The sequence below is a fragment of the Schistocerca gregaria genome, chromosome 1 (assembly GCF_023897955.1).
Source record: "Schistocerca gregaria isolate iqSchGreg1 chromosome 1, iqSchGreg1.2, whole genome shotgun sequence".
Classification (NCBI taxonomy): Eukaryota; Metazoa; Arthropoda; class Insecta; order Orthoptera; family Acrididae; genus Schistocerca; species Schistocerca gregaria.
Window position 1 is genome coordinate 130538614 of NC_064920.1, and position 27740 is coordinate 130566353.

General features: G+C 42.7%; 1 protein-coding gene across 1 annotated transcript in view; it reads right to left on the reverse strand.

Annotated features, from left to right (window-relative positions):
• Positions 1-27740, reverse strand: part of LOC126334868 (troponin C, isoallergen Bla g 6.0301) — a 115238-nt gene that overhangs the window by 26566 nt on the left and 60932 nt on the right. The window contains exon 2 of the mRNA XM_049997560.1: positions 15238-15265. Within this exon, the coding sequence (XP_049853517.1) occupies positions 15238-15265 (28 nt within the window). The remainder of the gene's footprint in view (positions 1-15237; positions 15266-27740) is intronic.

The following is a 27740-nucleotide window of genomic DNA, read 5'->3' on the forward strand; positions in this document are numbered from 1 at the left end:
TTTGGTTATATTCGCCGTGCAGATTGCATAGCGCGCCTTTGTTGTTAACCTTGTTGTATCCCTACTGTCTCAAAAGGAGAATAATGCAGATTTTGTGAATAATTATACTTTGTGTATCACTTTGCATCTGTCCCGAGTACACAATTAATTCCATGTGTTTTCCTGCGTAGCATGTGCTGTAGAATAGTACATTTCAATCAAAACTTGTGAATTATCACAATATTAACAACAGCATCGAGAATTATGACTTGTAAATAAAACATATAGAACGTAATGTGCACCATCGTAATTCAAAGTAATCTAAAATTGGCAGATCAATTGTAATTAACTCACATAGGTCATCAGATGTAGAAGTATCGCGAATACTTATTGTCGAGGGAACGATAGCGCACCTCTAAGAACTTGTAGGTAATCGAAAAAACAGTTGCCGTGAAGAAGAAGATTAGTGACAGAGACCATCAATAGGAGTTTCAATTCTTTTAAAAAATGTAGTTGCAGTTATCTTTTACATTGCCCTTAAGGTTGGTTTTATTTAACTCCCTGCAACGAATCTTCGACTTTACGATTTCCTGGCGACGAATGTAGTTCCACCAAAAATGTTCATTACCACAAAACTGTTATTCAGCTGCGCTTAAAACTATAGGTTTTCATGAATTTCCCATCCTCCAAGTTGCTAACGGCTAAAAGCAGAAACTGTGTCGACGTATAAGTGTCGATATGCTTTCAGTGGGAAGGGGCCGAGATGAAGACTTCGGGACTGAAGATCTACTCCACTGTCAGAAATGCTTATTTTTCCTCTCTGTACATTAGCTTAAAACTTCTGCGTAATGAACGCCACACATGATTTTACTCATGCATCTTTCACTTTCAAAAACCGAGCGAGGCGGCCCAGTTATTAGCATACTGGACTCGTATTCGGGAGGACAGCGCTACAAACTCGCATCCGGTTATCCAGATTTAGGTTTTCCCTGATTTCCCTAAATCATTCCACGCAAATTCCGGGATGGTTCCTTTGAAAAGGCCACGGCCGATTTCTTCCCCCTCCTTAACAAAATCAGAGCCTACTCTCCGTTTCTAATGACCTGAATGTCCACGGGAAGTTAAACCCGATCTTCCTTCATCCTTACTCCTTCCTTCACTTACAATGTCTAGTTTCGACTCCAAGCTTATGTCTGGTCGTATCATTACTACAGTGTGAACTACGCTACCGTTCGGCATCCTTACGATTTTTCATAACTTGAGCTACACTATAAAAGGTGAAAGAGATCTATAAAGTTGGAGAAATGGGTAGTATTTGGCGGACCTGAACGCATCCCATTCTTCTTCTTAGATCAGACTGGTAATGGTAGCTGATTTCCTCTCATAGTGAGCTTTAATAATGTCGCCAATTTTCCAAAGTAACTGTACAGTGTATTTTCGATTCTGTGTGTGCACACACAAGTCTCCGAGAAGAGAAGTTTGAGGAGCTGTAGAAGCTTTATTCTGCAATGGGTTTGCAGTAAAACGTAACGGTAGAACTCGGTGAGCGAAAACCGATGCAGCGAGAGAGCGGGCTCGCCAAACGTCGAAGGTTACCTGTCTTTTTGCAGCCCATGAGGGCGGACGAATCGACAGTCGGCTATCACAGGTACACTAGATCAGGCGTGACGACCTGACGTGTCTTCTTGTTACATACACGCTGCCGGAAAAAATTAGTACATCTGGAAAGACGACGTCGATTTTGATCCGATGACTCCAAATGTCAACTGGGGGATTGTAGATGTACTGATAATGATTTCAACGTATCTGCCAACAGGGTACATCGTGGCGTAGCTACCAGAACTCCGTCTGCGTCTACCCTTTAATAGGGAACGCTCACAGCCAAAAGCCTCAGTGTTGGTGCAAACTCGAGAAGGAAGCAGCCAACTATGCCACACAGATACACTCGTGCTTGTCAACCGAGCAAGCTTGAGAGGGATCTATTTGTGGCCTTCCGAATGGCTACACAAGTTTGACGTGCTGTGACAGTTGCGCAACGATGCTGTTATCAGTGATCACGTGAACATTCCCACGCCCGTAAACGAGGTTCTGGTTGTTACGCAGCACAGGCGACGCCCAGGATCGTCCTGTTGTTAGGGCAGCAGTGGCAGATCGTACAGCTGCCACAGCACAGACAAGAGGGCTTGTGAGCCCACACGTGTCAACACGAACTTCTGCGAACCTGTTATTGGCAGTCTCTAACCGAGCACGTGCAAACAACAGTGCTTACAGAACTACGTGAACAGGTTGAGCAGGCGTGGCGTAACATATCCCAGGACAGTATTTGCGATCAGTACGATCACTGGACCCAAACTCAACTCCTGCATTGCCACTTGTGGGGGCTACACCGCGGACTAATATGAGTGTTTAAGCATAGAACGATACCTGGTACCTCTCAACTGCTTGTACTGTTGATCTGTAAATGTAATCATTTCATGTACTCCATATGCAGTGTTGCAACAATAAATGTTAGGTGGATTGGAAACCACTAAAGGGTGAACTAATTTTTTTTTTTTTTTTTGTCAGTGTAGAACTCTCAAGTGATCCAGTTTTAGAGTCAGAATACAACAGAGCTATGGAAGACATGTGGTCAAATAAGATGGAAGACATAGATAACATTCTTCCAAAATTTCTGAAACCACTGGGGAAAATAGAAACCAAACGATTATCCCAGTTGGTGTATAGAATACATGAGATTGGAGACATATCGCTGGCCGTAGTGACCGAGCGGTTCTAGGCGCTTCAGTCCGGAACCGCGCTGCTGCTACGGTCGCAGGTTCGAATCCTGCCTCAGGCATGGATGTGTATGTTGTTCTTGGGTTAGTCAGGTTTAAGCAGTTCTAAGGCTAGGGGATTGAAGACCTCAGATGTTAAGTCTCATAATGGCTAGAGCCATGTGAACAGATATATCATCAGACTTTCGGAAAAATATCATCGGCACAATCCCGATCAGTAGATTTCGGTGAACATTAGTAAACCCGACAAACTGAAGAGACGGATTCCTGACTGGAAAAAGATCCTATGAACATGTGTCCAGAACTGCATCGTTGCCACGGCAGATGACACTGACGAAAGACAGTTCCCTTGACCACGTGCCGTGTGTTCTTTGTGTGTTACAGGCTGTGCGATTGACACAGCGTACTGTAAGCAGGAGAATGGCTCGGTATACATGTCGGGAACTAACCGAGTTGGTGTTTGTGTGGTGTCACCGCCAGACACCACACTTGCTTGGTGCTAGCTTTTAAATCGGCCGCGGTCCGGTAGTATACGTCGGACCCGCGTGTCGCCACTATCAGGAATTGCAGACCGAGCGCCTCCACACGGCAGGTCTAGAGAGACTTCCTAGCACTCGCCCCAGTTGTACAGCCGACTTTGCTAGCGATGGTTAACTGACAAAATACGCCCTCATTTGCCGAGACGATAGTTAGCATAGCCTTCAGCTACGTTATTTGCTACGACCTAGCAAGGCGCCATATTCAGTTACTATTGATATTATGAATCATGTACCGTCAAGAGCGACGTTCGTCATTAATGGATTAAAGTTAAGTATTCCACCAGCTACGTCCGTTTTTCTCAATTCTAATTCCTTTGTCATGTTCCAGACCTCACGCCAGCCTGCGTGAGCTGAGACGAGTGCACTTCGGCCTCCTTTAGTAACACGGTGTTGGCTCTCCTGTCAACCGCAACAGTTTGTGTGTGCATAAGCAGATGAAAAGGTCGAGAGGCAGCATATCTGTATCAAAACAAGTACCCTCGCTGGCGCGAACCACATCGCACATTTCAAGCCATTTTTGGGCGTCTGTGTGGTCATAGGTCCTTTCAGACAGACTAACGGGCAGGGAGGCGGCGGCCTGTGCATACACTAGATTTGGAGGACCGGATTCTACGAAATATTGAGACGAACCCTGGTACGGGCTCCAGGCAAATGGCCTGCCAACATGGTGTTAGCCAAAGAACTATTATGCATGACAACGACTACTATCTGTATCACCTGCAACGAGTGCAAGGATGCTGAAAAGCGCCCTCTATTTGTAGAGAGTGGATCGCTCTAAATCATCTGAAGTGTCCCTTAGTACAGCATAAAGCATTGATGTGGAATTTAACAGTATTAAAAAATTTATAAAGAACTTTACAAAGAAAGAAATTAAATTATTTTATAGGTAACATAACTGCTGCAAAGTTTGTAGCGCTCGAAAGTACCCTCTGTGGACTGGTATTATACATAAAAGATATTCACAAATTTAACAAATGAAACGTCGATGAGGACATTATTATTAAAAGCTTTAACAGAATTTTAGAATATTCAAAAATATTGTCTGCTTTTTCCATCTGGCGGATCATAGAACAAGTGGCGCTCAAGAGTACCCTCGAGAGACAGAAATAATTGATACATAAAAATGTTCCTAAGCATAACATTAAAAAAAAAAACAGAGCTATTATATCACTAAACTTTAAAAGCTACGTAAAAACTAATAAAATTTTCTTCTTTTCCTCTTATTTGGCGCTCGTAGATTTACTACCGCGCTGTAGACGATGCACCAATCATATTTCCCAAGAAATGTTATATAAAGCCGCAGCAAGCTAGTGCACGGTTTGTTATGAGAGTGAACTCTAGGTTCCACATTCGTTACTCTGTAAATATAACAAATGATATGGTGCACAAATTTGTATTATAACTGATTTCTTAAGAATCTTGGTTTCTAAACCTTAATTTTTAACCATTTGTAATTTAAACCATTTGTAATTATAAAATGATTTTTTGTGTTAGATCTGAAGATGGGGAGCTGCCCAAAACCGGTGATATGGAGATAAAAAACAGCGATCTGAAGACTGCATTTGGAAACTCTGTTATAACTAACGATTGCGGTAAATGCATCAATACATCTAGTTTTCAGTCCATCGAAAATGCAACCAACGTTGAAAGTTTCACTTTTTCATTTATTCGAAGTCTAGTTCCTCGCCGGGACCCATTTTCAAATGACCGTAACAGATAGTCAAAATGATATTCCCGAAAATACAAAACCATATCAAAAACATGTACTGGGCGGGGAAAATAAAAGTGGCCTAGACGAGTAGATATGACTGGACGTGAATCTATGCCCTTAACCAAACCCCGTGATGCCCACACCTACAGTTACTTCGAACAGGATGGAGCAACTGCCCATGTAGCCGCCCCAATCTTGAAGCTCATTTACACAGTCTTCACGCCTGACAGAGTTGTTAGCAGAGTTCAGTCTGGTCGCGGGCCTAGCTGGCCACCCAGGTCACCTGATCTGTGAGTGTGCGATTACGTTGTGTGGGGAGTCCTCAGGTCTAAGTTGTATCGCAACAACTCTCATAGTCTTCAAGTACTGCAGCAGAACATTTCGGGTGAGACTGCAGCAGTTACAGCAGTCCATCATCGATCCGCCTTCAGAAACCTGCTGGCCAGTGCCCAAAAGTGCCAACTGATGAATGGTCCGCACTGTCAACGTCTGCTATAGTCAGGTTAATACCGTATTTCGTTTCCTCTGCTGTGTTTCTTTGTACCCTGGAACTCTGTTCTCCAGACCATTTCTATTTGCCCCGCCCTGTACGTATTATGAAGTGCAAATGGACAGTTACAGCGCTTTAACTGGTAATATGTACACATTTTTCACATAGTTTTTGTATTTCCGGAAATACCGTTTTGACTATCTATTACGGTGATCTGTAATTGGGTCCCGGCCCAAAAATAGTCATCTAGTAAACAAAAAAAGTGAATTTTGCAACTTCGACTGGCTTTTCGTTGTATTGGTTAACAGAACTTGCTAACCAGAAATTATTCCAGTATACTGGAGGTTGGTACATCCTAGTTTTGATTTGGGTGACGTGTCTTCCCCTCATTATAGCCATATTCAAATCAGGAACAACGTTACAATTTGCAAACCGTTCTTACAGTCAAGTGCATTGAATGGTCAGATGGCAGCCCATATCTATTCGGCAGAGCGTTGTGGATGGAGTGCGCCGTCAGGCTATTGTAGGCAAACAGTCTATGCGCGTGCAATAGTGGTTGTGCACGCAAAAGTATCCGCTAGTGTGGCGACTATTGCTAAGGAAATACCACAGCAACAATCTGGCGCCAAAGGACAGACATTTTAATACATTTGTGAACTGCGACATCTGTGCTCATGTGTGAGAGACTAGCCACTAGGTGTCAGACTCTCAGCTGCTGAAAGAAGAGAACGCTTTTTGTGTTATATGACAAAAGCGGGACCTTCTTGCCTTTTACTCTCTTCGTGACAGAAAGAGCTGTGCGCAAAAACGTTTTTCACCAAAACATCACTCCAGATGTAAATAGGATTTCAGTGGCATTTCTGTATCTTCTTCTTCTTTGCGATAACCCTGTGTCGTACGGGATCGCTGTACTCAAGATTTGGCCAAATTTCTTTGTTTAACATCGCGGGCGGAAGCCTCTCATGTCGCCGCGGTTGTCAGTTACCTAACAGACGCGTGAAGTACTCTGGTCTGGTGCTTGTGTGCTCTAGTAATGTGTACTACATATGAGATATTTCACCTACTCAGAGGAACAAATTCATTTTAACCTCGTAACTTAGTGAAATACATGGACACATCTCCACCGATATCCCCCACAAAAGATTGAATTTTGTTCATTTGGAATTTATTTTACGATTATCATCTACAGATGGTTACTTTTGTTTAATTAGAGGAAATAAATAATTTTACTTTCTTGTGTCTTGTCCTAAAAAATAATTAATTTACTTTTCAACAGCGAAGAAGCACATTTTGTTTTATCCTAAGTCCTACATGCATACTTTCAGTTCAGTACGGTCTATTAAAGGAGTTTTGTTACTTTATGAAGTCGGGAGAACAACAGCGTAATATCAAGAGCAGGGGATTGAACCCTTCGGCTCAGAGGATTTTATACTAGTATCTTTATTATGAGGAAATGCAAATATACTTAAGGTGGCACTAAAGTATCACCGATGAAGGGACGTTTTGTGAGAGCAAGGAAGGGCTGTAAGGGGATGGACGCCCGTAAATAACAAAAACAAGTGGTCTAGTGTTTAAAAAAAAGTGAAGGAAGTTATGTGCGTCACTTCTCTGAATTGTTGAACTCTGTTCTGCCTGTGAACGTACTTTCACTGGTGCATATTGCATTTTCTGAGGCGAAAATTTGGACGAGCCCAGTATTCGCCTAAACGAGCCTGGGAAACAGCCCAAAAAACAGGCTCAAGCTGGCCGATGCACCAGCTACGCTGCTGATGCCATATTTTCTCAAGCTGACACACTGTACGTTACGCTATACGCACAGGACAGCTGCACTTCTGTATAACCCTGCATGTCAATCACAACATTGCCATAATAAATTTAAGGCACGTTATTTCCGGTTCTTTGGTAACACAGAATTTGGTAAATCAGTTACCTCTAACTACTTTTCAACAGGCAGAACATCCGTTGTGACTGAAAGTGGAGTGCTAATTAATTACATTTCGTTTTGCATGATACACAGATATCGACATCTTTTGTTGAAGAAATGCAGATAGTTTTCGTGGTTAGAAAGTAACGCTTTTTCTGGAGGCAGATGCAGAATCCAAAACGATCGACAACAATTAGATACCCTTTACAAAGATGGCTTTCAAAGATACGAAGTTTCCGTATGACTGTATTAATTGTACCGCACAGTCCTTTCATTGTAATGGAACATTTATGTAAAGGCCTCTTTATATCAGAAAAATACTCTGAGTATGCTATCCTTGTTTTATTAATCATATGCACAGCTATCCTGTCTGCAGGCAGACAAGAGCAGAGATTTCCGTATCCCCAGCCTTCTCTACCGTCTTATCATCGAATACTGTCCTTCATATTTCTCTGTTTGACCTTAACGCTCTTGTGTGAACAACACAACAGAAACACACGTTCCCATTAGAGCAAAATCCTTTCTGTTCCACTCCATCGTTCAGCAACCTTCTCGGAGTCCTTCTCAGTAGCAGAAACCCGACTCTGGCACAACCTCCCGCATTATATTAGAGAACTAAATAACGTCACCAGCTTCAGAAGATAGGTAACGACATAGCTACTAAAGTACCAATAAAAATACCACTGTCCATGTAAGTACTCGTTACCGTTCTACATCCTTCTTTCGAAACTGATCTTCCTCATTTTCCAGTATTCTCGGCCAAGACAGCCTCCTTACATTTCCTTTTTCTGAAAACTCTTCTTTTATTACATTACATAACATTATTGTTACTGAAGTCAGAATTATTGTCGTTATTATTGTTGCTATTATTTTTATTATTACTATTATCACTATTAGTGACTGCAGCTGCAGTGGCACAAGTAATGCCAATATTAACTTTGTTAATTCACAATCAGTGTAAGGTACTCACACTGGCACTTCAGACACTCCAAATATAAACATTTTAACACTAATTGTCATATTAAAATTCTTATTTCTTGGGTAACTGTGATGTAATAAACTATTTATGTGAAACCCTGGTCCGACGTAGAGAGAGACTGATGGCCCTGTTCAGATCAGGTTGAATAAATAAACAAATAAATAAACATATATCGCTAAAAGAGTTTGAACCGGAGTTGATCGACAAGGTATCGTAAAATATTTCCACAACGCACCATGATCTCTAAATTACCCGCCAGACAGTCTAATGTACGCAACTGCTCGGTGGACGAAGTGCGAGCGCTGTGTACGAAGCCACTGTTGGCCAGTGTTGGACATCCGCGTTGTCCGCAACGCTCACTGATTCTGTGTCGATACCAGCAATTCGAAAGGAATGTTTTCACTGCAGCAGTTTGGGAATAAAAGCAAACATGAGGTTCTGAGAACTACACTATGTGATCAAAAGTATCCGAGCATAGGCCTGAAAATGACTTACAAGTTCGTGGCGCCCCCTGTCGGTAACGCTGGAATAATATGGTGTTGGCCACCCTTAGCCTCGATGACAGCTTCCACTCCCGCAGGCATAAATTCAATCAGGTGCTGGTAAGTTTTTTGACCAATGGTAGCCCATTATTCAGGGAGTGCTGCACTGAGGAGAGGTATTTATGTCGGTCGGTGAGGCCTGACACAAAATCGGCGTTCCAAAACACGCCAAAGGTGTTCTATAAGATTCAGGCCAGGACTCTATGCAGGCCAGTCCATTGCAGGTTTGTTACTGTCGTGTAACTACTCCGCCAGAGGCCGTGAATTATGAATAGGTGCTATATCGTTTTGAAAGATGCAATCGCCATCTCCGAAGTGCTCTTCGACAGTTGGAAGCAAGAAGGTGCTTAAAACATAAATAGAAGTCTGTGCTGTGATAGTGTCGAGCAAAACAACAAGGGGTGCAAGCCCCCTCCATGAAAAACACGACCACACCGTAACACCACCGCCTCCGAATTTCACTGTTGGCACTACACACGTTGTCAGATGACGTTCACCGGGCATTGGCCATACATACACCCTGCCAGTGGATTGCCACATTGTGTACCGTGATTCGTCACTCCACATAAGGTTTACCACTGTTCAATCGTCCAACGTTTACGCTCCTTACACCGAGCGAGGCGTCGTTTGGTATTTACCGGCGTGATGTGTGGCTTACGAGCAGCCGCTCGACCATGAAGTCCAAGTTTCCTCACCTTCCGCATAACTGTCACAATACTTGCAGTGGATCCTGATGCAGTGTGGAATTCCTGTGTGCTGGTCTGAATAGATGTCTGCCTATTACACATTACGACCCTCTTCAACTGTCACTGCCAATCAACAGACGAGGTAGGCCTGTACGCTTTTTGTGCTCTATGTGTCCCTTCGCGTTTCCACTTCACTTTCACATCGGAAACAGCGGACCTAGGGATGTTTAGGAGTCTGGAAATCTTGCGTACAGACGTATGACACAAGTGACACCCAATCAGCTGTCCACGTTCCAAGTCACTGAGTTCCGCGGAGCGCCCCATTCTGCTCTCTCACGATGTCTAATGACTACTGAGGTCGCTGATATGGAGTACCTGGCATTAGGTGGCGGCATAATGCACGTACCATGAAAAACGTATGTTTTTGAGAGTGTCCGGATACTTTGGATCACATAATGCATGTTCAAGGATGTTATTCACATAAACAAATAGAAATACGTGCACATACCCTAAACCAGGCACGTGCAAACTTCGGTGGACGCGCGTACTTACTTCAGCTTGCGGGCCGCCTCGTCGCGTGATGCTACAGCAGCGCTCATAGCGCATGAAGTCAAAAGTATAGCGTCCTTGACAGTTTGTTATAGGGTAACACAGCGACTTGAATGGCACCTCTCTCCCCCTATACACCTCGCCAACAAATTACGCATCAAAACACGCATAGAGAGCACATTCACTTTATGTTCAACCCATTTTCAAATGTTTCCTTTTTTTTTACGCGTCGTGAACATTGTTTCTTTACTTACATGTTACAATAGCTGTCTTAAAAACTTAAGTTGCAAGATTCTGCAGCACCACGGTAAAATTTCTTCCGCGGGCCGCACTGAACCTAACCTCTGGCCCGATAGAGCCCGCGGGCCGCCGGTTGTCCGCCAGTGCCTTAAACACTCTGAGATGTCTAGACCACAGGTTTATGATTCGAATAATAAAACTGTGGTCAAGACATCTAGGGTGTTTAAGTGTATCCAATGATCGCTTTGACTCACAGTGCTTTTATGTAAATTGTAGCACATGCACATACAGGTTACCCAAAATGAAAATGACTTGTAATAGCTGGCCGCGGTGCTCTTGCGGTTCTAGGCGGAACCGCGGGACTGCTACGGCCGCAGGTTCGAATCCCGCCTCGGGCATGAATGTTTGAGATTTCCATAGGTTAGTTAGGTTTAAGTAGTTCTAAGTTCTAGGGGACTGATGACCTCAGAAGTTAAGTCCCATAGTGCTCAGAGCCATTTGAACTAACTTGTAATACGTTTTCGGGGATTTCTTGACAGCGTAATCCGAATTGCAGACATGTCTTTGGGGAATTATTTGGAAGTCGAGCGACCTGAAAACATTGCTGAAGTTTACTTCAGCTATGTCTCTGTCTTTCTAATATTATTAGTGCCTCCAATGTACTTCATTCGTTTGATATTTATAATTTTATGTAGTCATTTAGGTTAAACGTCTTTATTATTACCACCTTGTATGTACATTACAAGTCCTATTCAGTAATGTATATCGTGTGCCACATCGTGTAATTACGTTCTTGAGCTCTACTAGTGTGCTCACTTCACTCCGTCTCCAGGCCACAGATCGCCTACCGGGACCATCCGACAGCCGTGTCATCCTCAGTGGAGGATGCGGATAGGATGGGCGTGGAGTCAGCACAGCGCTCTCCCGGTCGTTATGATGTTATTCTTGACCGAAGCCACTACTATTCGGTCGAGTAGCTCCTCAATTGGCGTCACGAGGCTGAGTGCACGCCGAAAAATGGCAACATCGCATGGCGGCCTAGGTAGTCACCCATCCAAGTGCCGACCACGCCCGAAAGCGCTTAACTTCGGTGATCTCACGGGAACCGTTGTATCCATCGCGGCAAGGCCGTTGCCTCTCCTAGTGTGCTGGTCTGTTATTTGGTTCCTACCTAACGTTCACATTTAGAAAACACTCTTTACTTAGTAGACTCATTGCTTCTTTTCCGACGGCTCTGAAAATTTAGTTATGAAATCGGTTGACATCGTTTGTTCTCTTTAAAATTCAAATCTGTAGCCTACATCCCATAAAAACCCATATTTTTGTTGAACTTAATGTTTATTGAAATGATACTTTACTGTGGATTCCATCTCCTGATTTACTTTAATCACTGCGTATACACTCAGCTGACAGAAGTCATGGGATATCAATATGCACATTTACAGATAATAGCAGAATCGCGTACACAAGGTATAAAAGACCAGTGCATTGGCGGAGTTCTCATTTGTACTCATGTGATTCACGTGAATAAGTGTCCCACGACATTATAGCCGCACGATAGGAATTAATAGACTTTGGCGCTGAATTGTCGTTGGAGCGGGACATTCCGTGTCGGAAATCATTAAAAAATTCAATATTCCGAGACCCAAACTGTCAAGAGAGTAAAAATAAGAATACCATATTGCAGGCCTTGCCTCTCACCGCGGCCAATTCAGTGTCCGACGAGCAGCGGCGTTTAGGTAGAGATGTCAGTGCTAAAAGATGGCAACATTGCGTGAAATAGCCGCAGAAACGAATGTGGGACGAACGTATCCGTTAGGACAGTGCAGCGAAATTTGGCTGTGGCAGCAGACGACCAACGCGAGTGCCTTTGCCAACAGCACGACATCGTCTGCAGGGCCTTTGCTGGGATCGTGACCCTAGACGATTGGAAAACCATGGCCTACTGAGATGCGTCCCGATTTCAGTGGTTAAGAGCCGACGGTAGGGTTCCAGTGTGGCGCAGACCAAGCTGAGGCGTGGACCCAAGTTGACAAAAAGGCAATGTGGAAACTGGTGGTGCCTTCATAATGTTGTGTTTACAAGGAATAGATTTGGTTCCCTCAACTTATAACTGACTGGAAATGGTCATATTAGTCTACTTGGAAACCATTTGTAGCCATTCATGGACTTCGTTTCTACAAACGACAGTGCGTCATATCACTGGACCACAACTGTTCGCGACTGGTTTGTGGAACATTCTGAACAATTCGAGCGAATGACTTGGCCAGCCAGATCGTCCGACATGAATTCCATCGAACATTTATGGGACATAATCGAGCGCTCAGTTCATGCACAAAATTCTGCAGCGGCAATATTTTCGCAGTTCTGAGGGCGTTAGGGGCAGTATGGCTCCATATTTCTGCAGGATCGTTCCAATGACTTGTTGACTCTATACCACGTCGAGTTGCTGCACTACAGGCGATTTGGGTGGCCAAATCATTCTGTCGAATTGTCCAGAATGTTCCTCAAAGCAGTTGCGAACAATTGTCGGCTGGTGATATAAGAGTTGTTTGGGAACATGAAATACATGAATGGTTGCAAATGATCTCCAGGCAGTTGAACATAACGATTTCCAGTTAATGATTCAGTCGACTCAGAGGATCCAGTCCATTGCACGTAGATACAGCCAACACCACTGTAAAGCCGCCACCAGCTGGCACAGTGTTTTATTGACAAATCGGGTCCATGGCTTCATGGGGTCCGCGCCACACACGAACCCTACCATCATCTTTTACCAACTGGAATCGGGACTCATATGATCAGTCCACGGTTTTTCAGTAGTGTAGCGTCTAGATGTGATCAGGAGCCCATGAAAGACGCTGCAGGTGATTTCGTGTTTTTAGCAAAGGCACTCGAGTCGATCGTCTGCTGCCACAGTCCACTAACGCCAGATTTCGCTTCACTGACCAAACGAATACGTTCGTCGTACGGCCCACGTTGATTTCGATGGTTATTTCATGCGGTATTGCTTCTCCGCTAGCAGTGACAACTCTAAGCAAACACAGCTGTTATCGGTCGATAAGTGAAAGCCGTCGACCACTGCGTAGTGCCCGATGAGGGGTAACGCCTGAAGTTTGGTATTCTCGACAAACACTTGACACTGTGTCTCTCGGAACACTGTATCCGCTAACTGTTTCCGAAATGGAATGATTCATGTGTCTAACTGCAACTGCCATTCTGCGTTCAAAGTCTGTTAATGCCCGTCGTGCGACCATAATCACGTAGGAAACCTTTACACGTGAGTCACCGGAGTATCAAATGGCAGCTCCGACAATGCACTGCCCTTTTATACCATGTGTACCCGATACTACCGCCATCTGTATATGTACATACCGCTATCCCATGATTTTTGTCACCTCACTGTAGTTTTGATAGAGCGATACCAGATGTCAGAGTTGTAATATTTGCTGGAGAGACCCTCACGACGTGTTAATCATGAGCATCTCCATTGTTTTGAATCTCATCCATGATTTACGCAGCTACTGCTAGATGCATAGAACTATCTCACTGGAATCAGCCACTAATTCTGGAACTGGCTAAACGAGAGATGTAACAGAAATCACTTCTGGAGGTGTATGAGGATTCTGTAATGATTAAAAAGCCCTGTATTCGAAATTCCAGGAGGGAGTGGGTACAAGTGACCCCTGTTGACCCCCTCCCTTCCCCGACCCCCTCCTTCCCGCGTCCTTTGGGGAGGACCCTTCCTTTGCATGATGTAAGCTTTCAATAGTAATTCGACGACGAGTTTATGAAGTTTTTGTTGGATTTTTTTGTACAAATAGTTCACCATTCTAATGACGTGAACAGCGTAAGTTAATACTGACGTACCGCTCTTAGCTGCTTCCATGTTGGGTTGGTTTTGTGTAGGCTCTCTTAATATTTGACACTGCACCTCCTCATTGTTTTTGTTATATATCTTTTAATGTAAGAAGTACCATCGGCTTCAAAAGCAGTCAAATGGACACAACTGGCGTTTTCTTCTTGGATCGCTGTCAGTATTCCTCATTTTGAACAACGAGTTTAAGGACAGATGCCCAAGATAACTCGAAACAGACTGTATAAAATACCATGTAGTGATCAATAGCAAAGTTATGTCTCATCGAATGAACTATTAGCAGCAAACTCCTTCACAGCTGCATAGTTTTCCTATTATTTTCCCGTTTCCTGTAGCCCTACATAAAAGATTGGAAACAGTAATCAGGAACTGCTAGGATGTGAAAGGGCTAGAAAGCTCGTAGTGTCCACGTGTGACACAGATAATGGAAACGAGTCTTTCTTTGTAGTCAATAAATCAAAACTAAGTTCAGTTTTGAACTCCCCCGCTACTGCTGAGCCGAGGCACGCCGGCAAACACTTGACACTGTGGATCTCGGAATATTGAATTCGCTAGCTATTTCCGATACCGACTGACTCATGTGTCTAACAGCAACTGCCATTCCGAGTTCAAAGTCTGTTAATCCCCGTCATGTCGGAAACCTTTTCACGTGGATCACCAGAGTACAAATGACAGCTCCGACAATAGCCTGCCCTTTTATACGTTGTGTACGTGATACTACCGCCGTCTGTATATGGGCATATCGCTGTCCCACGACTTTTGTCTCGTCAGTGTAGTTTTGATAGAGCGATACCAGATGTCAGAGTTGTAATATTTGCTGGAGAGATGCGCACGACGTGTTAATCGCCCAAGGACCTCGGTCTCCGTCAGAGGGAGGCGAGGAGCCAAGGGGGCAGGCCACCAGGGAGCGCCGCTGCGCTTCCACCCCGGCGGCGACAGCCACTCACCGGCGATCTGCTCTGGCGGGAGGTCCTCCTGCAACACAAGGAAAGCGGTGTCTCACACTCTGCGACTTAGCCGCAACCAGCTCAACATACATTCATGCCAACAGTGTTGGACATCCACGTTGTCCTCAACGCTCACTGATTCTGTAGCGATACCAGCAATCGAAAGGAATGTGTTCACTGCAGCCGTTTGGGAATAAAAGCAAACATGAGGTTCTGGGAACTACACTATGTGATCAAAAGTATCCGGACACCTGCCTTAAAAAGACTTACAAGTTCGTGGCGCCGTCCCTCGGTAACGCTGGAATTCAGTACGTTGTTGACCCACCCTTAGCCTTCACGACAGCTTCCGCTCTCGCAGGCATACGTTCAATCAGGTGCTGTAAGGTTTCTTGGGAAATGGTACCCCATTCTTCACGGAGTGCTGCATTAAGGGGGGTAGGACGTCAAATGGGCCGACTTGGAGCAGGAGAGGCACCACAGGACATTTTAATTTCCACTGTCTATACTTTTACAAATAAATTCATAAAACTTTGTCAGCATGACCAGGAAGAATGCAGAATTCACACTCATAGGGGTGGAAGTTCGGAAACATAACGAAATGATTTTTTTTACATGTGAAATTTCATTATTTTTTTCACTTACCAATGGCAGTATTTGTTGCTATAGGTACACTTTTCTTCATAAGTAAGAGAGATTCTTCGATTAATTTTGCACAGCATACAAACCATACTGAAAGGTGTATGAAATTCTAGAATTTTCCAAATCTATTAAAAACTGTGGTAAAAATTGAGGTAATTAACTATACAATTTGTGTTTTATTCTAAACATGAAGTTTAAAATATAACAGTTCGTTCGTGAGTATGGTATGAATGCTGTGCAAAATTCATCGATGAATTTCTCTAACGTATGAAGAAAAGTGTGCCTATAGCAACAAATGCACCCATTAGTAAGTGAAAAAATGATGAAACATCGCACGTAAAAAATTTCATTCTGTTATGTTTTCGAACTTCCACTGCAATGAGTGTGACTCCTGAATCCTTCCAAGTGTTGTTGACAAAGTTTTATGAATTTATTTGTAAAAGTATAGACAGTGGAAATTAAAATGTCCTGTGGTGCCTCTCCTGCTCCAGGTCGGCCCGCTTGACGTCCTACACCCCTTAAGGTCTTGTGTAACCTTTTGGGATGTGATTCGACGAACACTTTTCTGGTCAGAAGTAATTGGACGATCCTCTGTAATGCGGAACTTGCCGCTAGATGTAACGAGAGGCGGACCTGCCGGTATGGAAGTAGGCGGGGGAGTATTATGTTGGCAGTAGAGAAGCAGTAAGCACAGGATCGGTCTGACTGGCGAGCTCAGTGACTTCGAACGTGAACTAGTCATTGGATGTCTGCCTGAGCAGGGGCGTTTCGATCCATCTGAAGCTGCCCAAGTCGACTGTTGGTGAAGTGGTTATGAAGAGGAAAAGCGAATGAACAATCACAGTTAAACCAAGACCAGGTAGACATGCAAACCTCGCGCAGTAATGGACAGGGACAGTCGAACATTGTGGAGTGAGGTTGCAAAATAAAAATTCCCATGAATTCAGCGGAAGCAGTGAGTTGCAAAGTGCTACCAGAAGTCCAGTTAGCTCAATGACTGTGGGTAGGAAGTTAAAAAGATTGGAATACACTGGTCGGGCAGCTCCTCATAAACCAGACATTTCTGCAGTCAGTGTTAAGCGACACTTCAGGTGGCGTAACAAGACGCCATTGGACAGTGGATGACTGGAAATGAGTGATTTGGACTGATGAATTGCTCTGCACCTTGTGGCAATCAGCTAGAACAGCGCCTGGAGAATTTTACCTGCCATCAATGTGTAGTATCAACGGTGGATTACGGAGGAGGTGGTGTTACGGTAAGGTTTTTTTTTTTTTTATAGGGGTGTGATCCCTTTATTCCACTTAAGAGAACGGTCAATGCGGAAGGATATCAAAATATTGTACAACACGGTATACAACATAAGCAGAGAAACATTAAGAAGACGATGATTGTATCCACATGAGACTGCATCATGCCACGAAGCAGCATCTGCGTATTTTGTAGACAATAACGTTCCTGAAATGGACAGGCCCTACCAGAGCGCCTACTGAACCTGATGGGAAACTTTTGGGATGAGTTAGAACATTGATTTCACTCCAGATCCCGGCGTCCAACATCTTTGGTTTGGGCTTTTGAGGAAGAAAAGGCTGCCAATCCCTCATAGACATTCAGAAATTTTATCGAAAGTGTCTCTAGATCAGTTCAAGTCATTATAAGTGCAAAGGGTCGACACACCCATATTAATGTCCACAAATAGCTGTCCGGATTCTTTTGATCAGATGAAACTCGATACATACTAATTAATCACTACATAATACGTGTAATCCTTAAAAAGGGTCATTACTCAAATGACAAAATGACAGCGTGTACTTCAGTGGTTGTTACAATAAGTTATAATAATAACAAGAATAATAATACCAATAGAGCAAAATAACAAACTGAATATCAAAACATCTGAACCAATTGTAGAGGCACCACCAACTGATGAAGTGATACTTAGTACAAGAAAAAAATAAAAAAAATGTAAGACTACAATCAGTAATTTCATCTAGTTGCAAATTTATAAAACTCAGAATTTCCTTTTTATAGAAAATGTGTAGCAAGAAATATTTAAAATGTATAACTACTTAACGGCTAAAAGGAAGTTCTCGTATACTCAGTGCATCAACAAAAACGCAACACTACAATATTTGCCAACTGCAAATGTACCTCACTGTTACACACAGCGTACAAAACTCTTAACTCACAATTCATATTGAACATATTCTTGATAATGCGCAAGTAGATTTCCGAAGAGATCTATTTATGATTGACATATATACACAAAGGAAAGAAACAGTAATATGATCAGGAAGAACACACACAACTTGTCAACTTCAAAAGATGGTTTGACGGTGTTAACAGAAACTGTTTCTTAACAGGCTGTGAATGTACTTCGGATCCTGCGAAAACCTTTAATTAAAACTACAATATGTGCCTTAAATGTCACGTTCAGAATCAGAATTACAAGTTTCGTTACAAATGGCTAGAATAACGACTCTTTGCTCCAGCAAGGAGACACACAATGTACTACCATATTTCTTCATTAGCAAAAAAAAAAAAAAAAAAAAAAACTAAACGATGACAAAAAATTAAAAATGTTAATATTGGGTTGTTTTGATGTTATACGCATTAAACTTCTAGCTTAAATAACTACATGCGTCGTATTCATAAGCTCAATAATGGTATCATCACCCATCTCACATTAAGTAGCTTAGATCTTGCCCGTCGTTGTATTCAGTTTCGGACATTTGTCTGTGGCAAATGATGTGTTCTTAGAGAATGCTTTTATTATTAGTGGAATATATTTTACCTATGAACTTATAGAAGCTTACAGTTTAATGTCGTCCTTACACATCAGCTGATTTAATAGTTGGCTTAGGCCGTTGACGCTTTTTTGACGACAAACCGATATCCGGTTGAAGGGTGCATTGATGAAAGTGAATGAAGCACTAAACAGAACCATAAGGGGTTCTTATTCATCCCGATTTACTCTATTATCCTTTTTTTTTTTTTCTACCTTGTAGGCGCTATGTCCTCCAGTGCTTCATCGTGAATGAGAGTCATGAGTCATGATTGGATTGTTTGTCTTATAAACAGGTGTGTCTCTAGTATGCCTATATATCGTGTTCACGTCGTACTTTCGAGTTCTGAGTGCACACTGACCATGTAGAGATGCTTAGAAGAATAGAGTCTCCCGCCAAATATGAAGTGTCTGCTTTTTCCTAATTTCATGCAGCCCGCATAAAATAACTGTAATGAGTTGCCTTCTTCATGACAAAGCGCGACCATACAATGCAGGTGGAACAACGAAGTTCTTGTAGCGTTTTCGACGGGAAGTGTCTGATCATCCACTATACAGCCCGACAGTCTTTGATTTACATTTCTTCGCTCACATGGACCGCTGTCTATGAGGACAGCATTTTGGCACAGACAACGAGCTGCAGAACAGCGTAGAGTAATGACAAAAAGCGCAGGCGGCTGGCTTCTATGACGAGGATATTGGAAAGTTGAAACAACACAACGACAAATGTCCGATTCGTAACGGCAACTAGCTGGAAAGTGTAGGTAACAGCTGCCAATAAACATTTTTGGTTTTCGCTGTGATTTGGGCGGAGATTGATCGGAGGCTGGAAAAAAAGTACTCCTAGTATTTAATTCTGGATCTTTCATTCTGCTGGCAAATCTAGAAAGAAGTTGCGCTAACGTTTTCAAAAAGGTTCTTGGAGAACTGACATTCTAATGACGTGCTGTTTAAAGATTATCAGTCCGGAACCGCGCTGCTGCTACGGTCGCAGGTTTGAATCCTGCCTCGTGCATGGATGTGTGTGCTGTCCTTAGTTGGTTAGGTTTAAGTAGTTCTAAGTCGAGGGGAGTGATGACCTCAGATCTTAAGCCCCGCCGACCGATGTGGCCGAGCGGTTCTAGGCGCTTCAGTCTGGAACCGGGCGACCGCTACGGTAGCAGGTTCGAAACCTGCCTCGGGCGTGGATGTATGTGATGTCCTTAGCTTAGTTAGGTTTAAGTAGTTCTAAGTTCTAGGGGACTGATGACTTCACAAGTTAAGTCCGATAGTGATCAGCGCCATTTGAACCATTTGTTAAGTCCTATAGTGCTCAGAACCATTTTAAAGATTATCTGTATCATGTTAAAGTGAATTACTCAATAAATAACAATGCTATTATTATTGATAATAATAATCTTCTTCATCCATCAGGCACCTGAATTTCCAGTTATTTCATTTGAGCAACCAGTTCCTGCACCACGTTACTCAATCTTCAGACCCCAGGACCAGACTCAAGTGACTGGTATCCATTGATCTTTGACACAGCGGTCCCTTCGATCATCACTTGCCGACTATTCGGATTGCTATGACAAGAAGAAATCTTCGTGATACCACTCACTGAACACTGATCCGGTCCCTACTTTGACTGGACCAGAGGTGGGATTCTTCCTACACGTCGATCAGGGACCTTTAGCTCTGAAACTGGTTTCTCAAATAAAATGACAACTGGAAATCTGGATGGCTGAAGATGTTTTGGTTCTGCTTTTCATACTGGACAGCCGAGGACCCACAACCATCTGTATAAAAATGGACTTACAGAGATGCTGTGTTCATAGTTCCGCGTAGTCAGCGCGTACACAACTTTCCCACTAGAGCGCGCCCCGCTAAGCACAGCAGCGCAGGCGCAGCGCTCGTCCGTCTCCGCACTACGAGACGGCGCTGTCTTAGAAACGGACCAAATTCTGCTTCCGTCGATCCGCGTATTAATATGTAACGCAGCCAATGAGATTGCTGCTAACGTAGAACCTTTTCTCCTCGCGGAACGCATTCGCGCAGTGATACCTGAACGCGCGAGGTATTATAACGAGTGTACAGACCTCCGATTAGTTAGTCTGCGTTACCTATAGTCAAGTTTCAGTCTGCGCCTAATAAGATTATCATATTCCTGTACATTGGCATGAAGAGAAATGTATAGACACTTTGTCAAGTATCAGAGATATGTGAAATAAGATTAACGTACCAAGACCAAGGGAACTTCAGATTGTCAATCGTAAACAGCATACAGAATCAAGTTACGTAGTGTCTATGATTTTTATTGTTTTAATAAATGTGTGTGAAAATTAACCAAGTTCTGTTTGAAGTTGGTCACCGTCAATCTGCTACTCTAAGCGTGCAAGTGGCATTTCTATCGTCTGACCTAACGGCAGGAGATAAACACGCCACGATAAGACCACGAGACGTATTGCTGACCCTCGCCTACTTCGTTAGAGCGGCAAGTCAAATAAGCTGATGGTGTGGGTACCGAAGGTCTTACAGTACGCACACCACAACAGATTAGGAGGAAAGATACTATTCATAGTTAAATGTGGCCCTCATAGCTACGATTTAGCTATTACATTCTTCGAAAATAGCGCCAAATACTTAGATTTCGCACTGAGATGACAAAAGTCATAGAATAGCGGTATGCACATATACAGAAGGTGGTAGTACCGCGTACAGAAGGCGTAAAAGGGCATTGCATTGGCGTAACTGTACTCAGGTAATTCATGTGAAAAGATTTCCGACGTGATTAGAGCCGCACAACGGGATTTAACGGACTTTGAACGCGGAATTGTGGCTGAAGCTAGACGCACGGGACGTTCCATTGAATGGAAATGTTTATGCTCGGCTGCATACAGAACGTTTGCAGCCATTCATGGAAGTCATGTCTCCAAATGACGATGGAATTTTTATGGATGAAAATGCGCCATGTAACCAGGCCACAATTGTTCGCGACTGGTTTGAAAGACTTTCTGGACAATTCTTACGAATGATATGTTTACCCAGATCGCCCGACATGAACCCCATTGAACATTTATGGGACATAATCGAGAGGTCAGTTTGCTCACAAAATCCTGCACCGGCAACACGTTCACAATTTATTATGAACGCCTATAGAGGCAACGTGATTCACTATTTCTGCAGGGGACTTCCAACGACTCGTTGAATCCATGCTATGACGCGTTGCGGCGCTACGCCGGGTAAAAGAGGATCCGACACGACGTTAGGAGGAATTTCATGACTTTCGTCACCTCAGTGAATGATTACTAGCAAGAGGAAGGCTCTGCTCCTATAAAGGAACGGCTGTATTTGTCATTCTAGTCGTGGCAAATTACACAACTCAACAAAGGATCATATCCAAAATGTCAGATTTTGGTTGTTGACATTCGTAGTCCTCGTGCGTAGGCTACCAGTCGACAATCCGGCTTCACTGTTCTTTACAGTTTGTGCTGTTAATCAGCAGACTGAAAGATTCTCTCTGTGTTTTGGAAGGTAGTGGCTAACGGCAGGTTTCTAGAGTTCTATTATTGTTCTTGGGAGTCGCGACTTCTTTTATTTCTCCCTGTTGATGGTGAGCTGTTTCGTCTCGACATGAACTCGCTGTTCGCACAGGGCATTACGGCTGTAGAACGTTTGTTTTAACTGTTGCAAGATGATTCCTTAAAAAAAAAAAAACCTAGCCCCTGATGTCTGGAACTGGATCGTGTAGCGCTTGGAGTAACGATCGGTTCTATTTGCGATCACCGTAGATAAATACACTTCTCCTTCCTGTTTAGTTGAACTAGTTAGAAACGGAAGGGATAAGAATAAATTGTGATTAAACAAAGTAACTTACAGTTGAATAGTTTTTACAGATGTCAGAACTCTGTGTTCGTAACGAGGGTTAACCTGTTTACCGCTAGCGAACATTGTGTACAGTCTCCAATGCAGTAAGAGTTGCGTGTATCCTAAGAAATACAAACTTTGGATGAACGTTATGGTACTTACTTGTGACACCAAGGGTGAAACTTTCCTTGGTAAGGAGAAGCCGAGTATAGAGGATAAAAGTTATTTATTAATCTCCACAACGTGGATCATGTGCATGTTAGCTGAATAAAAAAGTTTTCGTATCTGAATATAGTCTGTGATTACCTTTATCGGTAATTGTGGCATGTAAGTAAATAAAGGATCAAGCGCCAAAAAAGGAACATATGAGTTATTGGTGAAATTCCACTGTAAATCCCAAGGCCAAAACCATATATTCTGACATAAGCGCCAGAACAGCTGGAAACAGAGTATACAGCTGTCTAGAGATGGCATCCGTGTCTAAGACCAACATCGATGTTCAGATAATGAGTCACCTGCCAACTCTTTGTTAATGCCTTGGTGTGTACTTGTGTGAACTGCAGACTATTGAAGTGACTCTGTGGCTTGTTTGGAACAACAGGGTATTGCTGAAGTAATTATTACTTGTAAATAATCCACAGTATAGCAAAATGGAAAGGCAAATTGTACCAAAACGGAGGAAGGGAGGTGTAGGTAGTGCTCAAAGTGAAAGGAAGAAACTACGCCGCGAGGAAAAGGAATATACGCGAAAAGACAATAACGGGATTCCAGCTAAAGAAGCTCTCAAGCACCAGTAAGACCTTCGTTGACACTTTAACATTTATTGTAAGGGTTGGAATCAATGTAAATTCTTCTAATGCGTTTGATTTATTATTGAAACGAATTCTATATCAACAACAACCATCGTTCTTATTATGAGGTTATAATTAACAATTTGCATGGGATCATTTACTTACCTAACAGAAAAGGTTTACCTTACGGAAACAGAACATAAATTTTTAATCTTGATTTTGCTGCCATTGAGAACCGAAAGAGTCTAACTAAGTGTGAAGTTCGGAAGATGTAGTTAGCCTCATCGTTGAGTCTACTCGCGCAACGTCATTCACAGCGACTGGTAGGCAAGTGAGAGATTTTTACGAACTATAAGTCAGCTGCTGAAAAAATATGAATTTTACCACTGTGCATATTTCATGCGAACAGTGGATCGGACAAGTACTGAATGGATAGGGGTACTACAAGTTTGGTAAAATTTCAATGCAGTTGAAGAATTCAAGGAAAATCACAAAGAGGAACGTGATGCCTTCTGATGTTCAACAGGTGCAGCTGGAAACACTACACTGTGAACCTAGGTTGTCTGAACAAAAAAGAGAAGGGATTTAGTTAAAATGTTCCTATTTGCAAAAGAGGAGACTAAGTGGTTTTATGAGAACTTTGTAAAATGAATGAATATGGGTATTATGACACTTGTATCGCTTTTTATGTTACGTTTCAGTTTCTTCTGATAAGGTATCATTTTGTTCTTAAACCAACTGACGTAGAATAAAAATACATATATATGACATTAAATCTGTGTAGTTTTTGTGCTTGCGTCGTGATCCGCAACTTTTATGTTTCTTTTGTACAACTACTATACATATTTTGTTGATTACCTCTAAATCATATTCTTGGCGCTTGAGTCAAATTAACAAATAATTTGATGTGATTTTTTTATATTAATGAGGCCCTGGTAGCATGGGTACCTCTATTGTTTTTAATCTGCTCGAGACCGAAAAATTGTCATACATGAGTTCCACAGCTGCTGCTAAATCCATAGTCTTGTCTCACTGCGATCAGCCACCTAATTCTTCAACTGGCTAAACGAGAGGTGTAGCAGAATCACTGGAAATCATTTCTGTATTAGAAACGAGGATAATGGAATGTAGTCGAATTAAGTCGGGTATTTCTGAGGGAATTAGATCAGGAAATGAGGCACTTAAAGTAGTAAAGGAGTTTTGCTATTTGGGGAGCAAAACAACTGATGATGGTCGAAGCAGAGATGATATAAAATGTAGACAGCAATGGCAAGGAAAGCGTTTCTGAAGAAGAGAAATTTGTTAACAATAATGGTTCAAATGGCTCTGAGCGCTATGGGACTTAACATCTATGGTCATCAGTCCACTAGAACGTAGAACTACTTAAACCTAACTAACCTAAGGACATCACACAACACCCAGCCATCGCGAGGCAGAGAAAATCCCTGACCCCGCCAGGAATCGAACCCGGGCGTGGGAAGCGAAAATTTGTTAACATCGAGTATTGATTTAAATGTCAGGAAGTCGTTTCTGAAAGTATTTGTATGGAGCGTAGCCATGTATGGAAGTGAAACATGGGCGATAACTAGTTTGGACTAGAAGAGAATAGAAGCTTTCGAAATGTGGTGCTACAGCAGAGTGCTGAAGATTAGATGGGTAGATCACATTACTAATGAGGAGGTATTGAATAGAATTGGGGAGGAGTTTGTGGCACAACTTGACTAGGAGAAGGAATCGGTTGGTAGGACATGTTCTGAGGCATCAAGGGATCACCAATTTAGTATTGGAGGGCAGCGTGGAGGGTAAAAATCGTAGAGGGAGACCAAGAGATGAATACACTAAACAGATTCAGAAAGACGTAGGTTGCAGTAGGTACTGGGAGATGAAGAAGCTTGCACAGGATAGAGTAGCATGGAGGGCTGCATCAAACCAGTCTCAGGACTGAAGACCACAACAACAACAACATTAGAATTCTGTAATGAATAAAAAGCCCTGTATTCGAAATTGCAGGAGGGAGTGGGTACAAGTGACGCCTGTTGCCTCGCCCTCTCCCCTCTCCTCCCACCGCCCTTTGCGGGCACCTATAGGAAGACCCTTCCTTTGCATAATGTAAACTTTCAAAAGTAAACAGGCGACGAATTTATGAAGTTTTTCTAGGATGTTTTTGTACGAATAGTTCACCATTCTAAAAACGTAACAGCGTAAGTTAATACTGACAATTTCAAGGACGTGCCAGTCTTTTCTGCTTCCATATTGGGTTGGTGTTCTGTAGCCTCTCTTAACATTGGGCACGGCAACTCCTCCGCCCCCGGTAGCTGAGTGGTCAGCGCCACAAGATGTCAATCCTCAGGTCCCGGGTTCGATTCCCGGCTGGGTCGGAGATTTTCTCCGCTCAGGGACTGGGTGTTGTGTTGTCCTGATCATGATCATTTCATCAGCATCGACGAGCAAGTCGAGTGGCGTCAAATCGAAAGACTTGCACCCGGCGAACGGTATAGCCGACGGGAGGCCCTAGTTCCACGACATTTATGTACTGCATCTCCTCATTGTTTTTGTTGTATGTATTTTAATGTAATGAGCACCATCGGCTTCATAAGCAGTCAAATGGACATAACTGACGTTTTCTTCTGGGATCGCTGTCAGTATTCCGAACAGTTAATTTAAGGACTGGTGCCCAAGATAACTCGAGACAGACGGTATAAAATACCATGTAGTGACCAACAGCAAAGTTATGTCTCATCGAATGAACTATTAGCAGCAAACTCCTTCACAACTGCATAGCTTTCCCATTAGTTGCCCGTTTCCTGTACAGAAAAGATTGGAAACTGTAATCAGGAACTGCTAGGGCTTAAAAGGGCTAGAAAGCTCTTAATGTCCAGATGTGACTCAGATAATGGAAAAGTGTGTTTCTTTGTAGTGAATAAATAAAAACTAAGTTCGCTTTTGAACTCCCCCGCTACAGTGAGTCGAGGCACGCTGGCCGCGGGTGGGATTCGTGCGAGCAGATCTTCGTCTCATTCTGCCGGTCTCTCGTAAATTAGACTATTCGTGCCGTTCCACAGGGAAAAAAGCGCCCGCAGCTAAATCGGGCGACCGCGGAGGCCAAACAGCTGGGCCGCTCCGTCCTATTCATCTTGTGCCGAATCTTCGGCCGAGATCACGTCTGCCTGCGCGTGCAGTGTGCGAACGCGCGCCGCCATCTTGTGCTATTACGAGTGCGGGATCCACGCGCGTAAAAGTTCGTGACTCAGCCGCAATTGCGAAATTTACGTAACTGACCTGATTTTTTACTGTAACAAAAGTCGAATTGTATATTTCGAGACATAGTCAGTATTCGTCACAAACTCTCGAAGTAGTAGAAATTTCTGAACATCGCACACCGATGCAGTTTTTCTTCGCTTTTCGGTAACACGATAGTACTTGGCACGCATGACTGCGAAACATTTGACGCATTATTCGTTGAAATTTGCAAAACAAAAAAATCATACAGTTAGACCTGATCGAGCATCCAATATTAAACTGCTTCACAGTCTAATACACTCACAAAATTTTTTAAAAAAATATTAATTTCAATTTTAATTATAACCAATTACATCAATATATTAAACATAAGTTACTAAAGTGCTTCTGTAGACGAAGGAAACGACGTAGAGACTGTATGTTAACTTTATCTACGTCCCCGTATTTAATCTTTCTGTAACACTTCAGTGGATTGCACTACGAAATTATTGAAGCCCATGACTTCATATCGAAAGTATATCACCTTCCTTCCGTTTTTTCCACTGAAATTAAAGAGCCTTTCTTAACTAGAACAGTATGTATAAAATCATTTCTTAATTTGATATTCTATTTATAAATACATAGGAGGATAGAAACATAACTAAATAATTGTTTTATTGATAATTGTATTCATTTTTAGTTATTTCCTTTACATTAAAACAAAGCGGCCATATGTTATATCAGTCCCATCTACAGAGGAACAATATGTGGTGCTGTTAATGTACTGACAAATCTGAGAGTCCACTTTGGCATGTTCTTAGCATAGTCTGAAAATGATACGTCGGAAATGATTCAAAAAATTAGTAGAAAAAGCCTGATATTAATGTTTTATCTTACAAAGAGACCACATGGTAATCGGATTTTAGTATTTTTTTATATTTATGGTACGTGAGGTTCAGAACTCGAATATCAGTCCGACAAAGCAATTGCATGCAATTCTCAAAAATTCTCGAGAAAATTGACTACGAAGTTTCTCCTAGCGTCTTCACCATCCTAAAGTAAGACCGGCACAGTGGCACTCTGATAAAGTTCTTGTCAACCACGCGGGCAGCCCGGTGCGATCTCCAGCAGTGATAAATTTTTAAACAAAGGTTCTTGCTCTATGTGCATTTATGTGAAGAATAATATGCGTAAAGATGACAAAAATAAATTTTAATGTTTTCTT